This window comes from Taeniopygia guttata, chromosome 31, assembly GCF_048771995.1.
Source record: "Taeniopygia guttata chromosome 31, bTaeGut7.mat, whole genome shotgun sequence".
NCBI classification, from domain to species: Eukaryota; Metazoa; Chordata; class Aves; order Passeriformes; family Estrildidae; genus Taeniopygia; species Taeniopygia guttata.
In genome coordinates, this window is record NC_133056.1 from 2,680,983 (window position 1) to 2,697,564 (window position 16,582).

At 51.5% G+C, this 16,582-nt stretch overlaps 1 protein-coding gene and 1 long non-coding RNA gene across 2 annotated transcripts in view; one reads left to right on the top strand and one right to left on the bottom strand.

The window, feature by feature from the left end:
• The window catches only part of LOC140681105 (uncharacterized), a 399,832-nt gene that overhangs the window by 21,123 nt on the left and 362,127 nt on the right, over positions 1 to 16,582 (top strand). The gene's annotated exons all lie outside the window — the stretch shown is intronic.
• On the bottom strand, positions 2,141 to 15,955 carry LOC116807591 (uncharacterized). The gene is made up of 7 exons (XM_072920188.1): positions 15,788 to 15,955; positions 15,173 to 15,288; positions 13,844 to 13,988; positions 13,356 to 13,419; positions 12,494 to 12,726; positions 11,492 to 11,556; positions 2,141 to 2,210 (listed from the first exon to the last, which is right to left on the bottom strand). Exons 1-7 carry the CDS (start codon positions 15,944 to 15,946, stop codon positions 2,141 to 2,143), a joined length of 852 nt encoding a protein of 283 aa, XP_072776289.1. The 5' UTR covers positions 15,947 to 15,955.

The window sequence follows — 16,582 nt, forward strand, 5'->3', positions numbered from 1 at the left end:
TGTCTGTGTGCACACAGGAGTGCCTGTGCTGGGGAAATGTGGCAGAAATGCTGCTCCCTGAGGGCTCTGAGTGCCTTGGATAGCTGAGCCAGTCAGGCCTGTAAGTAAGGTAAAGTCATGAGGAATAGCCTAAGTTAAATTATTTTGCTAAGTTGTTATGTTTAATATAAGTTATAAGCTAAGTTAAATACTGTTAAAAGCTATTTCTCTGTAAAAATGTAAAGTCATAGGTTATAAGTTAGCTTAAATAGTGTTAAGCTCTGTCCTTTCCTAAATGGTGAAACTGAAGGTAGAAATTAAGGTTAAGGTATAAGTTTAGTCCTGTTAATTTAACTCTGTTAAGCTTTTATCTCTTTATTCCTTTTATCCTTGCCCTCACTGTCTTTGTGTCTCACACACACAGGGACAGTTCTTGGTTCATTTCTGATTTGATTGCCTGGATTTTGTTTGGTTTTGTTGTTGCTTTGTTTCGTTGGTGTGCCTGAAGTGTCCAGTCAGGAGCAGAGTGCCTCTTTGTGGTGCTGTTGCTTAATATTAAATCTGTTTTTTGCTGATCCCTTGCTCGGGATTTTTCAGTGCTCTCAAGCCCACGTTGGTAACAGGGTGAAGTAGCCCTGGCCCAGGCTCTGGCCCTGGGGAACACGGGGACGCTGCCGGGGGTCCCTGTTCCCCGTCCCACCCCCTCAGCCCCGTCCCTATGTCAGGCTCTGGGGACGATCTCGTGGAACATCCTCTGGGGGAGGCTGCAGCACCGGGGGTGGGGGGACCCGGGGGGACAGGGGACCCCGCTGTGCACGAGCAGCGTTGGACTTCTCTGGAGGGAACTGGGAGGGGGGCTGGAGTGGAGTGACCTCCCCAGTGACGTCGCAGAGTCCCTGTGATGTCACACAGCCCCTGTGATGTCACACAGCTCACTCTGAGAGTTAACAGGCCACCTGTGATTTCATACAGCTGCCCTGTAATGTCCCAGTCTGCTCTTTGAGGTCCCAGCCTGCTCGTGATTTCACAGCTGCTCTGTGATGTCACAACCCACTCTGTATTGTCTCAGCCTTCTCTGTGATATCACACAGCTGCTCTGTGATGTCACAGAGCCCTTATCTATAATGGCAGTGTCTTCTCTGTGGCCTCACAGCCATTCTGTGATGTCACACAGCCAGCCTGTAATGTCACAGTCGACTTTGTGACATCACAACCTCCTCTATGATGTCACAGCCTGCTCAGTGATGGCAGATCTCACTTATCATTTCACACTGCACCTCTGTGGGCTCACAGACCCACCCTGTGATGTTACAACACCTTCAGTGATGTAACACGGCCACCCTATAATGTCACAGCACACTCTTTGACCTCACAGCCTGCTCTGTGATGTCATACAGGCATCCTGTGATGTCACAGCCTGCTCTGTGATGTCACATAATAGAGCAGTGATGTCTCAGCTGACTATATGATGTCAAAACCTGATCTGTGATGTCACACAATCACAGAATCTCAGAATTACTTGGTTGGAAGAGACCTTTAAGGTCATGAAGTCCACCCCATGCCCTAACACCACCTCAGCTAAACCATGGCACTGAGTGCCATATCCAGTCTTTTTTTAAACACATCCCATGATGGTGACTCCACCACCTCCCTGGACAGGCAATTCCAGTACTTTATTACCCTTTCCATAAAAATATTTTCCTAATATCCAACCTAAATTTTCCTTGGTGCATCTTAAGACTGTGTCCTCTTGTTCACTCAGTTGCAGTGAGGAGAAAGAGACCGACCCCCACCTGACTGCAACCACCTTTCAGGGAGTGTAGAGAGTGATAAAGGTCACCTCTGAGCCTCCTCTTCTCCAGGCTAAACAACCCCAGCTCCCTCAGTTGTTCCTCACAGGACTTGTGTTCCAAGCCCTTCACCAGCTTTGTTGCCCTTCTCTGGACATGCTCCAGGCCCTCCATGTCCTTCCCAAATTGGGAGGCCCAGAACTGGACACAGCACTCGAGGAACGGTGCCAGGACAGGGGCGGAATGCCAAGTACACCAGTGTCGAGCACAGGGGAAGAATGACCTCCCGGCTCCTGCTGGCCACACCATTCCTGATCCAGGCCAGGAGCCATTGGCCTTCTTGGCCACCAGGGCACACTGCTGGCTCATGTTCAGCCGCTGTCGACCAGTGCCCCCAGGTCCCTTTCTGCCTGGGCACTGTCCAGCCACACCATCCCCAGCCTACAGCAATGCAGGGGGTTATTGTGGCCAAAATGCAGGACTGGGCACTTGGATTTATTAAACATCATCTTACTGGAAACCATTCCAGGTCTCCCTGCAGAGCCCTTCTACCCTCCAACAGATGGACACACGGTCCCAGCTCATTGTCATCTGCAGATTTACTGATGAAAGACTCAATCCCTTCATCCATGTGGTCAATAAAAATATTGAACAGAGCTGGCCCAGCCCAGAGCCCTGAGGGACAAAACTGGTGCCTGTCCCCAGCTGGATGCAGCACTGCTCACCACCACTCTTTGGGCCGGCCATCCAGCCAGTTCTGAGCCTAGCACAGAGTGCTCCTGGCCCAGCCGTGGGCTGCAGCTTTTCCAGGAGTGTGCTGTGGGAGACAGTGTCAAACTCCCGGTGTTGGCTGCAGGAGATGCCCAGCAGAGGCTGCCTCTGCCCAGGCAATGCCAGCCCGTCTGCCCAGGCCAGCACAGCAGCCCTGGGCAGGGAACAGAGGGGCCTGGCCAGAGCTGGTGCCTGCAGCAGCAGCTCCCTCTGGATTCCTCCCTGCAGGCACAGAAACGCTGCCTTGCTCTTCTCCCTGGGCATCCTTTTCCCCAGCTGAGCATGTCCTGGCCACCTGGGCTGGCTTGTCCTGCTGCCCCAGCCCCTGCTCTCCACAGGGCCCTGAGCTGGCACTGCTGCTCGGGACACACCAGGTTCTGCTGCTGGCCATGGCCGGGGCTGCAGGGAAGCAGCAGCTCCAGGGGGAAGGTTGCAGAAAGGCTCTGGGCACTGAGGCTGAAACGGGCACCCCAGGGTCCACAAGTTCTCTGTGTGGGAGCTGAGCTTTTGGACCCTTAAGCCCTCCCAAGTGCTGGGGCTGAACCTGCAGCTCCAGAGGAGATGTGACAGATGGGAGCAGAGACAATTCCTGGTGGACTCTTTTTTGTGTTTGCTTATACAGGTGACCTGGATCCATATGTAGGCGAGGTGTTTTGTGTCAGATAACACTGGTAGAGTGATAAGACTAATATTTTTAAACTGAAAATAATATGTCATGCATAATACACAATGGGGAATAAAAGACACATATGACCAGAAGAGCATCTGAGTTTTTCAGAGGAAGAGAGACTCATTAATGTTCCAGCAGTCAAACCTGGTGACATGCTTTCCTCAGGGCTTGCTTGAGATGAGAGGTGACCACCATAGGCCAAGGCCAGCCAGAGCAGTCTGTCCTGGCAGCTTTTGTCTGGGAGAACCCTTGCATATAGAGAATTTTTCAGGAGAGTATCCATTTTGGCCATAAGCACCTGGAAAGATGGATGGTTCTTTTCCATAGGAAGGAAAGAACAGAGTCCCACTTCTCCAGGGGCTGATGAGAGGCAGCCCTCAACATTCCAAGATCAGCTGGACCTGTAAGGTGGCCCCTGGGACACCAAGCCAGCCAGACCTGTTCCATGTTCCCTTGGTTTCATGGCACTCTGCCGTGTCCCAATGTTCTGCTTGCTTCTGAAGTGTGGCCCCTTCCTTCCATGAGGCCCCGCAGGGTGACAATGGCCCTTGGGTTCCACAAGGCCCCACAGTGTCACAATGGTCTCCACAGAAAGGAAACCACAGAGCCCCTGTGTTTCAGGGTCTGATGAATTCTGCAGTCACCAGAGGCCAAGGCCAGCCAGACCTGTCTGTAATCACAGCTTTTGTGTAGGAGCAATCTTTGACTATTGGACTTCTGGGGATGGAATCCCAATTTCAGCCATGGACACCTAGCTGAAAGAAGGAGATGGATGAAGGATGAAGAAGGACAGTTGTTTTTCATAGGAAGGAAAGGGCAGAGCCCCAGTGTTGCAGGGCAGAACAGGGAGACCACCAGAGGCCAAGGCCAGCCAGAGCAGTCTGTCCTGGCAGCTTTTGTCTGGGAGAAACCCTCACATATAGGGAATTTTGGAGGAAAAGTACCAATTTTGCCCATGGTTGCCTGTGCAGGAGGGAGGGTTCTTTTCCACAGGAAGAAAAGAACAGAGCCTCAGTGTTTGAAGGCAGGTGAGAGCCAGCTCTCAGGAAGACAAGGTCAAACAGACTTGTTGGTAATGGCAGCTTTTATTTAGGGACAATCCCTGGATATTGGGAATTTTTGAGGGGGAATCCCATTTTGGCCACGGATGCTTGATTAAGAAGGGCAGTTCTTTTCCATTGAAGGAAAGCCCAGAGCCCCAGGGTTCTGTATCAGGGGTACATGAGAAGAAACCCTCAACATGCCAAGGGCAGTTGGACCAGTCAGGCCAAGCCAACCAGACCTGTTACCTGTTCCCTTGGACCCATGGGGCCCTGCAGTGTCCCAAAGGTGGTGTCATATTGGATCCTTGGTTCCATGAGGCCCAGATGTGTCACGCTGGCCTCTTGTTTCCATGGGGCTCCATAGTGTCACAATGGTCCCTTGCTTCCATGAGGCCTTGCAGGGTCACAGGGGTCTCCTTGGTGCCACAGGATCACAATGGACCCTTGGTTCCATGGGCACTCACAGTGTCAGAAGGGTCTCCTTGTTTCCATGGGGCCCTGCAGATCCCCTTGATTCAACGAGGCCTCAAAGTGTCAGAATGGCCTCCAGTATTCCAATAGGCCCCACAATGTCACAATGGACCTTTGGTTCCGTGGGGTCCCACACTGTTCCATGAATCCTTAGTTCCATGGGGCCCTGTAGCTCCTTGGTTCCATGGTGCCACACAGTGTGACAACTGCCCTTGGCCTGCCAACACTCCATAGTGTCACAATGGCCCCTCGGTTCAATGAGGCCTTGTGGTGTCACAATGGTTCAGTGAGGCCTTTAGTGTCACAAGAGTGTCCATGATTCCGTAAGTGTTGGAACCCTGGATGCTGAGAATTTTAACCTTGCTGTGCTGAAAGGCACAGACTTGCAAGAGAACACTGCGTTTGACCTGAGGCTGTGGAGAAGACTTCCAAAATTGATTAATAGCACTGGGGATACAGGTGCGTAGTTGGTTAGAGATGTATACTACCACAGGGTGGAAAACTTAGAGTTTGGGGTTTTAGAACATAGTAATAAATATGAAGCATATGGAGGTTTTAGGGTGGAGACAGGTTCTTCTTATTTACCTTCTTCTTACCTCCTTCTTCATGGGTTTGGGTGATATTTTGTGATTGAACAGAAAATTCTGCATTGCAGGCTTCAAGGGATCAGTTATTGGGTTAAAAGGGAAAATAATTTTGTAAGGACGCAGGAGCCTCCAGGTCGGTTTGGATGGATTCAAACGAGAGATCTCTGTTGGTTGCTCTTAGAATATAAGGTTTATTAGCGATGGTGAAAGGTCCTGCCTGGAGCTGCCAGACGAAGCACGTGGCAGGGCCTGAGGTGATGGGGGAGGAGAGAGACAAAGGGAAGAGAGGGTGCTCTAGGAGAGCAGGGATTCCACGAGGGGGAAGATCTAAGAGAGGGGAAGTCCCAAGAGGGCGTCTGGCCTGCCAGAAATGCCTCCCTTGTGCTCTCCAAGATGCACAGGGAGAGCCAGTGAGCAGGACATTTGGGAGGCAAACCTTCCAAGCCTTTTCTGAGGCCAGGCACACACCAAGATCAGCCAAGACTCTCCACCACACTGCCTGGCCCACCCAGCCCAGTCTGTGCTGGCCCTGGGCCACAGCAGCTCCCAGCAAGCAGGAGGCAAATGCATATTGCCAAGAGCTGAAACACAGCAGACAGGGAAGATGTGAAACATAAGTGTGTAAAGGCCTTTTAATTCACAGCTCCCACTGAGAGCTTTGGGGCTCGCAGATGGATAGATGGTTCTGCTCACCCCTCTGTCCAAAGGGGGGGTAACACACGCTGCTGCAGGTGCTTGGGTTGGTCTCTGCAGGTCCAGGTGGATGCCAAACCTGCTCTTCACAGCCTTCTCCCTTCCCCTGCCCCTCTGCCAAGTGCAGCGGGCCTCAAGGACTGAAAGGAGCACAGAGAGCCAAAGAAGGACACTTGCACCTGCCTCACTGGGAGCTCCCTGGGAAGCACTTTCCTTGAGAAGCAAGTCCCTGTCCTCCAAAAGCATTACCCCAAATGTGCGGCTTTTCTGCTCAACACCAACACACCCTTAGGAAACGCTGGCAAGGCTGAAGGACTTCATGTCTTTTCAGGACAGGCACTCCAGCTCCAGCTCCTATTCCCCCAAGTGCCTTTCCAGGTGGAGGCTCAGACGTGCAGCCCCAGGCCCTCTACAAACACAAGCTGCTCAGTGCCTCTTCACCTGCCTCAACTCCTGCCTGCGCCCACAGCACCAAGACCAGGCTGTTCCCAGCCAGAGCCCAGAGCCCTGCTCCCGCAGGACGCTCTTGCCAGCACCTTCCAGGCCTCTCTGCTGTGTACACAGCGCTTTTCATGCCCGCTCCCAACAGGCTCTGGAAGGCAGAGCACAGCCTGGCTGCCTCTGCCACCAGCACAGCCCAAACACAGGCAGAGGAAGAAGCAGCAGGGGCTGTTTTGTGGCCATGCCCAAGAGAGACTGGAAGGGTGCCCTCCCTCTGCTCTCACTTGCTTGGCTTTCTGACTGGCTCTGAGCCTGGGGCTGCCATTCCTCACTTGTGGGCACCAGAACCACAGCCGGGATCCCGGCACTGCCTGACAGCGCTCCGGGCACTGGCAGGGTCGCGCGTCCCAGTCTGGGGCACCGCGCTGCTGCTTCCTTTGCCCTCAGGCACACCCAAAGCTCCCTGCTAAGCCCGGATGGTCGCTGGTTCTGCCCTCTCCCTGATCCTGGGCAGGGATGGAGCACTGCTGAGCTTTCAGGAAGCTATTCCTGAAAACTTCCAGCATTCCAAGATCCTTTGCCCTCCGTGGAAGCTTGCCATGGAATCCCTCACAGCTGCCTTCAGAGCATACTCAGCTTGGCTCCTCCAAATTCCAGGGGCTCCAGAGAGCTGTGTGACATCACAGAGATGTCCGTGTGACATCACAAAAATCTGTGTGACCTCACAGGGTCAGTGTGACATCAAAGAGATGTCTGTGTGACATCACAAAGAACTGTGTTACATCACAGAGAGCTGTGTTACATCACAGAGATGTCCGTGTGACATCACAGAGGGCTGTTTGATCTTGCACCTTCTGGAAGATGGAGTATTGCCCACTCTGTATTGCCCGGAGCACATGCAATGTTTGAAGTGCCAGCTCTGACATGGCACTACTGACATCCTCTGTCGGTCATTCAAGGGCTGCAAGAGAGAGGAACAGAGCCACGGTCAGATCCCGACTCTGCGGGGAGCCGAGGGGAGCCCCCCCTGCCAGGGCCATCCCAGCCGGCTCTTGCCATGGCCGGGAGGGATCAGGGACCAAGGGGATCAGCCCGGAGCTGCTGGCCACGCATTCCCCACGTGTCCCTGAAATCTCTGTGTGCTCTACCTAGGAGAGCAGAGCTCTCCGCAGCCGGGGCAGGGCTTGCAGCTCGCCCCGGCAGCCCCCGCTGGCAGCCCGCTACCCTCACTCACCATTGAGGATCAGCTGGAGCTTTTCCTGCTGTTCCCTCAAGTTCCTCCCGGCCATCCCTGGGAACACAGAGCCTGTCAGGCCCAGCAGCACAGCTCCCTGCCAGCGGCGCTGCCAGCCCTGTGCCCACACGCCCTCCTGGCCCGGCTCGTGGCTCACCCATGAACCTGACGGCGCCTCTCGCAGGGGCTCCTGTGGGCTCTGCAGGTAGGGCAGGGCCCAGCGCAGGTGCTCGGCCACGCTGCTGCTGTCCTCTGCCAGCTGCAGAGAGCGGCAGGAGGGAAGGGCTGGCCCCGCAGCCCCGCCGGGCCGGGGCTCCATGGGCACCCGGCTCGGGCCGCAGGAGCCTGGAGCAGAGCCCGCGCGGCCTCGGGCTGCAGCAGCGGGCAGGGGCACAGCTGCCAGCCCGCACACCGAGCACCACGCTCAGGGGGCTTCTCCAGGCTGGGGCTGCGGCTTCCCGGCCCTCCTTACCAGGCACTCGGCAAACTTTGACAGCTGCTCCTTCTTCAGCAGCTTCTTGAGATTCCTCTTCTTCAAAAACTCGGCCACACCAAGCAGCGTTTCCTGAGAAGCCTGGAGAGCAGCAGAGACGCGGAGATGGCCCCACAGCCCAGGGCGCAGGACCCGTCCCTGTGCCAGGGCCTGGAGGAGGCTGCAGCCTGCGAGGTGCCAGGGCAGGAGGCAGCCCAGCCCCTGCCAGGGGAACAGCAGCAGCTGCCGAGTCCTCACCTCTGCCACTCGCTGGTTCTCATCATGGCAGTGGAAGGAGAGTGGCAGCAGGCTCTGGCGCATGTGTGCCTTCAGGGGCTTTTTTTCCTCTTCCGGAAAAAAATCCAGCATCTCTTGGAAGACAAACATGGAGCACAACTGCACCTGGCTATCATGCTGTATGAAAGGAAGGAAGAAAGACCTCAGCGTCAGCTGCTTCAGGCCCACCTGGGCACAGCCTGTAAGTGCACAGGGCATAAAGTGTGCGGGTAGCACCCGCTGGCCGTGGCTGGAGGCGCAGAGCCTTACGTTGTCAAAGAGTGGCAGGAGCGCCTCAGCCAGCTGCAGGGCGAGGTTGCTGGTTATTGGGGCACCATTGCAGAGAAATAAACCCCTGAGGAGAACCGTGGTCATCCTGAGCATGACACTGTCATTTTCCTGTCGGAGCTCCACGAGCCTTTCATGCAGGCTCCACATCCTTATGGCCATCTACGTGTGGAACACAAGTGTGTGAAACACCATCCTGCTGCCACAGGGCCCAGGGGCCAAAGGCCTGTGCCAAAGCACTGGGGCAGCTGCAGCAGGAGGCAGGAGAGCTGGCAGCAGCTGCCTCAGTGCCCCAAGGCCAGCCGAGCCCCAGGGACTGCCTTCCCCAGCCCCACGCTGGCAGCACGGCTTCAGCCCCTGCGCTCTTCTCACCGAGGCACTGGTGGTGCCGAGCACCACGAGGCCTCTGAGTGCCAAGCGACGCCTCCCCCTGCACTCGCTCTGCAGGTTCTTTGACAAGAACTCCAGGACGCTGTCACGGCATTCACTCAGGTTCAGGCGCTCCAGGACCTGAAAGGCACAGGGCAGTGACAGGGGAGCGGCCGGCGGGAGCCCAGAACCGCACAGGGCCGGGCCCAGGCAGCAGCACAGGGCGCGGGCTCCGTCCCAGGCACTGCGGCCAAGAGAGGGCAGAGAGCCGGGAGGCAGCTGAGCGAGGCAGCGCTGGCCTTCAGGCTCACCTCCACAAGGAACGCCAGGGCGGCCAAATCCCGGCATGGCGTGTCTTTGCTGAGCAGCCCGAGCAGTTGGAATGCAATCGCGGAACACACGGCTTCGGATGCACGGTGCATTTCTCTGACAGGAGGAAATAGGAGCCAAACCCCAAGCCAGCGGGGGCAAACCTCTCCCAGGACTGCCTCCCAGAGGTCTGGCCTTTCTCCACCACCCTGCAAGGGGCAGCTGAGCTCTCTGGGAGGTTGCTGCTCTTGGGCACGCTCCTCTCCCAGCCTTTTGCAGCCTCCTTGGCCGTCCCTTGGTGACAAGGGCTTCTGGCCCACAGCCACGGGGACTGTGTGGGGCACCTCGGGCACAGGGCACACATGCCGGGGACAGCTGGGGAGCAGGGGGTCTCACCTGGCCAGCACGCCCACAGCACAGTGGTGGGTGTCAGCACAGAGCAGTGTGTCCCAGCCACACTTGTCTTCCATGGCCACCACCACATCCTCATGCTGCACTTGGCAGAGCAGGGACTTCAGGGTCCGCACTGCAAACCTGTGTGCAGAGCAAAGCCCAGGTCACACTGGGAGCACTGGCTCCTGCCCAGGGATTTGGCAAGGACAGGAGGACTGGCATGGAGCACCTGCTGGGGTTGGAGGCAAGGCCGTGTTGCTGCTGGCATCCCTTCCAGAAGGTATCGACCTCCTCTGGCATATCCAGAGTGCTTGAAGAACACTTGGAAGAGCAGATGGACAAACAGGCGGGGGAAATACACGGTCACCATCTGTGGGACACAGGGCAGCTGGAGGATCTTCCACATCCCCACAGTTGCCTGCAAAGGACAAAGCCCCCTGAGACAGCGCTCAGTGCCGAGGTGTCCGTGTGGCAGGGCCCGAGCACGGGAGGGAGAGGCCTGGAGAGACGCAGGGGGAGCACCGGGCCTGGTGGCCCTGAAGCTGCCCCAAGGCCAGGTTTCAGCCCAGCACCTGAGGCAGGGAGACGCCGTGGGGGAGGGAGGATGGAGAGCTGCTGGAGGGGTGGCCTTGGGGCCAGCAAAGGCAGAAACTCACAGCCAGGGCAAGGACAGCCGTGTGGTCCCCATCGGAGGTGCACGTGCTGTGCTCTGGCCAGCTCCCCAGCACCTCGAGGAGTACGAGCATGGCCGGCTCTGCAGTCCTGGGCGAGCACATGATGCTCTTCCACATGGCCAAAGCAGCTCTGTGGGGTCAGAGCTCTGTCTCAGAGGGGTCTGGGACACAGCAGCGTGGCCTGGGTGGCAGCGGGGAGCTGAGCTGCTCTGCCAGCCCTGCCTCTGCCCACTGCCCCTCACTGGCAGCACACAGGCAGCCCAGCCCTGTGGGGACTGGCCCCTGAGGGGCAGGGGGGAAGCATGGCACCACGCTATGGGGCTGGCAGGGGCCAGGGCTGGCAAAGGGAGCAGCCAGAGGGCCCTGGAATTCTCTGTTGGTCAGACACCTGTGGGACAGGCTGTACAGGGTGAATGGCTGCTGAGCCTTGTGGACACGTGGGCCCTGTACCTGTCACACACTGGGGCCACACGCAGGAGAGCCATCACCACGTCAGAGGGCTGTGCCTCTGTCAGATCCAGAAGGGGCCTGTACAGATTGTACTCAGGAAACTCATTGGCCACGAGGATGTACCTCACCATGGCAGGCAGCTGGAGAAGGCAGGGGAGACTTGGAAAGCTGCCAGAGGAAGGAATGTGCCCAGCTGCCCCAGAGAAGTGCTTCCCTTGCCACCACACTGCCATGGCCTCAAAGGCTTCCAGGGAGCAGCAGGCGTGGCTTGGGAGGCCAAGCAATTGCTGGGAGGATCCAACCCTGGCCACAGGCTGCTTACTTGCTTTGGGCTGGAAGGACCCTCCTGCACAAGCATATCCAGCAGGGCAGCACTGGTCTTGGTTTTGAAGATGGGAGAGTACGCTCTGACCACAGTGCCCATGACGCTGCTCTCTTCCTCCCGAATCCTCTTCATGAATTTGCAAACCATCTGCAGCAGAAGGGCAAGAAGCCCGGGATGTAGCATGGAGTGCTCCGAGCACAGTGCTGGGCTGAGCAGTGCCAGCAGGCCCAGCCCAGGTGGGGATGGCTGCAGGGACCTGCGCTGTTCTGCGGAAGCGGCCACGGGTGCGTTCCTGCTCTCGTGTGCGCTGCACGGCTGCACCTGGCAAAGAGCGAGCGCAGCCCGAGCTGAGGGGCTGCGGGAGAGGCCGGAGAACACAGCCCAGCCCTGCGCTGCCCAGGCAGGGACAGCCCCGCGCCGCCCCAGGGCATGGAGCACGGCTGTGGGGTGTCTGCCCGGCCCCTATTCCATCCTGTCCATGGGCATGGCCCCAGGGGATGGGATGGGATGGGATGGGATGGGATGGGATGGGATGGGATGGGATGGGATGGGATGGGATGGGATGGGATGGGATGGGATGGGATGGGATGGGATGGGATGGGATGGGATGGGATGGGATGGGATGGGATGGGATGGGATGGGATGGGATGGGATGGGATGGGATGGGATGGGATGGGATGGGATGGGATGGGATGGGATGGGATGGGATGGGACCAGCATAGAATCAACAGTGCACCAGCTAGTGTAGGAATCCTGAGGATATTTAGAATAATGTTCTCATTCTCAGTTTGGACATTTAGAATAATGTTTTCATTCTCAATTTGGACATTTACACAGTGCTGGCAATATTTATATTTTTATACATTTATATTTTTATATATTTATATGCCAGCAAGACACAGGCAGAGTTGACAATGTTTTAAAAGGTTTTTGTTATGGCAACAAATTAATGGAAACTGAAAAATTAATACTTAGGTACAAATACTTAGCTTAAAACCACAGGCTGAGAACACTGTGATGAAAGACAGATGAAAAAAAAAAAATTATGCAAAGGGTTTCTATAAGGGTAAAAGATTGAAAAGAATGGTTGTGAACTGTTTTATACACTCCATTTTCCCATAAAAGGATCTGTGTGCTTTGTAAGCAAACTAAGAAAAAAATTACTTTCTATTCATTCTCAGCAAAAAGACTTTTCCTATTTCTCCTTAATTTGGACAAGACTGCCTTCACCTTCAAATTTATTCTCTTGCTCACTTACCTGTGTAATGCTTAGTCCCTGTTCTGCATGCTCATTTTCTTCACTTTTATGAGGCATACTCTCCTCATCTTCTTCTTCCTCTGTTTCTTCCATTTCCTGTGCCAAGATCACCTGTTTCTCTGTTAGCTTTTTTTCTCCAGCTGATTTTTGACAACTGTCCCCATCTTCTGGCACCAGCTGACAGAGGTGATCGTCCTGCTCTGCTCTGGGCTGGGATGTCCTTGCCTCGAGCCCTGGGGGTAATTTTGATTGCCACAATGTCAGAAAGACCTAAAGCTATTAGAGAAATGTCCAAAGGAGGGACACAGAGATAGTGAAGGCTCAGGAGGGGAAACCATACAAGAAGTGGCTGAAGGCATTTGGTTCTGCTGTAGGAGACTGAGGTCACACCTCACTGGCGGCTGCAGCTCCTCTCAGGGGCAGTGAAGGGGCAGCTCTGATCTCTGTGACAGGGACAGGACTCGGGGAATGGCTGGAGCTGTGCCAGGGGAGGATTAGTCTGGAGATTAGGAAAAGGTTCTTTCCTCAGAGGGTGGCCAGGTACTGCCCAGGCTCCCCAGGGAATGGGCACAGCCCCAAAGCTGCCAGAGTTCCAGGAGAGTTTGGACAATGCTCTCAGGGATACACAGGGTGAGATTGTTGGGGTGTCTGGGCAGGGCCAAGAGTTGGACTTTCACAATCCCTATTGGTCCCTTCCAACTCAGGATACTCTGATTTTCCTCTCTTTGCACGATGCTCTCAGCTTGCTGCTCCACCATATGTTCACCTTCTGAAGCCTCGACTACTTATTTACAGTTAAAGCAGAGTTCTTCTGGTTACAATCCAAAGAAATACAGATTGAGAAACAACCAAGCAGAAATACCTGTTTGGACTGTTGAGGTATTATTTTGATCTTGAACTGTGGAGTCTATTGTGTCTTGCAAGTTCTAAAAGCAAAACAACAACAAAAAACACCCACCACAGCATTTTAAAATATAGATTTGCTTTCTTCTAAAAAATCCATATCCCTTCTCAAATATATCTATTTCAGTAAGATAGGCTAGTCTTGAAAAGATCACTCACTATCTAAAGAACCTGTAACACTCAAATCAATTGCTGAAAATCTGTTACCTTGTAGTTTTCTGGTCAAAAGCCAAGTGAATTTGCTAAAATTCTGTTTGTAACAAGGACAGAGTTAAAAGTGCGGGACTGAGAAATGTTTTGGTTTCCCTCTGCTCGCTCTACCAAAAGCACTTTATTCAATGGCTGAAACGGTACTTTATGTAATCTGAATTTCAAAGGTAAATTTTCTCTAAAGTGAAAAAGTAATACACCAGTAAGGTTTTAAACCAGAAGAAATTTTCTTTTTACCTGTTTGAAGATTTCCTTCACATTAAAATGCTGGCTGATGGATATACTATAAGAAATCAACTCCCACAAAATAGCTTTTGGATAAGCCATTACTTCATTCATTACAATCTGCTTGAATGTCTCATTCCTGTCAAATTGAAGATCACTGTTTAAGAGATTAAAATATTAGAAATAAAATTAAGTGTGACTACAGTGCCCTTAAACTTAATTTTTTTGATAAATCTCATGAAACCTTTAGGCTAAACATTGTCATTGATCTGTTTATACTGAATACAATCACATCCTGGCTTGTTAGAGATTAGTTCATTACAAATAAATAAATGCACAAAAGTTAAGAAATATTTCCAATAAAGCCTTTTACATCCTTCCTTTTGGATGGGGAACTGTTCAAACTCTGCTTATGTAAGAGAGGTCAAATTACTGTCTTTCTTGGTAGTTCTACACTGTGCTCAGCTGGGACTGAGCCTTTCTGGTTTATTTTCATTTTACTTGAAAATAAAAACTAATGGTTCAAGCTGAGTCTAAATTTAAAAAAAAATCAGTGTTTACACTTGTTTTCATTTACATTTGCTTTGTCTTCTAAACAAAGATAACTATGGGGAATTTAGGTATGTATTCAGATAGGTTACAATGTATTTTCACTTGGTCTGTTGCCTCCGGCTTTTTAAAAATTGTATGAATGATTCTTAAGAGTATCAAACCACCACAATCCCACTATAAGGTGTGTAAGACTGCCCCTCATGTCCATATTGCTCTTCTAATGTGCCTCTGATCTAACAGGCAGAAAAGACCCCTGGGTGTGAGAACAGAGCTGCTTCCTCTTGGGTTTCACACCTGCTGCTAAAATGTTTAGCAAAAAGAGCAGTATTGTACCAATTTTTATAGGGTTTTTAAGGCTGCAAATGCCTAATCACCAGAAGGATAACAGAGAGCTTACCAAAATTAAATACTTTGGCTACTTAAAGATCTTAGTCCCTGCAACTTTGAATGAGATCAAGTCTGTGAGTGCAGACGTGATGGTGCAGACCAACTTTTGATTCCTGTGATTCAAGAATCTGAACTACTTTTACCTTCTGAATAAGGCATGGATGTGATGGTATGCACAGGAATACTGATGTGGTATGGTTTTTGAATTATAGCAGTCTTTCTTCATCCCATTCCTAAACTGTGGGTATTATTTGCCTTAACCTTGTTCAATATGTGCATTATTTTATATTCTTACATCAAGTGAAACACTCTTTTTTCCATACCTTCACACAACAGCATAAACAAGGCCTAAGTAGTACAACCAATGTTAAAATATGCTTTACTTTTATACAAAATTCATACCTAGCTCTAATTTGATCTAGAGAAGAAAGGGCATTCTCCAAATATTCCTTCAGCTCTTCTTCACAGCTTGCCATTTTTATTTTTTCCAAAATTGTATCCAGATCATCTTTCATCACCTAAGGCCACATTAAAAAGCTAATAAAAACAGTTTAGTATATACTAAAATCTCCATAACTATTTAGGATTCAAGTAATTTGATTATGAATGTATATTCCACACCAAGACCTTAGCAAAACTTACCACCTGTGAAGATCTTCCTTGATAATGAACAGCTCTGACACAGCCACCCCAAGCTGGCTGTTGTAGCTATGAGAATTTGGCATTCAACCGGACTCCATACCTGCACAAGATCTCATAATAGCAACTTACAGCCACTTTGTACAGAAAGCAGCAGTGATCTTTATCACATTTGCCATATCAAGAATAAGACAGGACTGTCCATTCAGTGTGAATCAAGCATTTAGCAAAAATGCACTTGACGGAATGAAACTTAAAAGTAGAAATTCCAATATAAAAGTCAGATATTTCTAGCAGCTGTTTTGAATTCCAGAGGGTTCTTTGTATTAAGAAGACTTTTCTTTACATTATGCCACATCATTGTTTTTATGTTTATACCTGTATTATGTCATCCTGTTCCAATCTGTATTTATCTACTTTTTCCTCAAGTACATCTTCCTGCTGTGACAGTTTGAGTAGATGGACATCCCACAGACCCATGGCCTCCTGAACACAGCTGTACAAGCCTTGACAATGCTGCTCATGCCATTTAGCCATCTCCTAAAAATCGCTCTAAAGAAAAGCATTCCAGTGAACAACTCATTTTTAAACTGCTGCAAGGTGAAATGAATTAATAAGAGGATATGTAACATGGGAAAAGGCTGCATGGAACTATACAAATGGTGTTCAATATTGTGTCTTCTATATGGTGACTAAAAAAAATCCAAGTAAACTGGGTAAGAATGTGGATTTTTATTCTACAAGCTGAGAGTATCAAAACTTCTGTTTATTCTGACATGGCAAAGCACTGAATCATATTCTAAAATTTATCTCTTTAGGAACAACTGCGCGGTCATTTTTATGTATAGAATCACAACATTTGGGAGATCATTTAAATCTATTCCTCTGCCTTCAGACAGACTGGGCCATACGTCATTCATACCTAGCATATGTATTTCAGATATAAATGATAATAAAAATGAAACAATAAACACAGTAATTATGAACTCTTTCATGTGAAACTCTTCCACACCAAACCTGGTTTCTTTGTAGTGTTTAGTCACACTATGGAGCTCTTTCTTATGTGACATCAATAGCCTACAATGTAGAAGGCATTGCAGATAGGAGCACAGAAATAACAGACTAATGCCAAGAAGATAAAAGCAAATGTAATAAACACACATCCATGTGCTC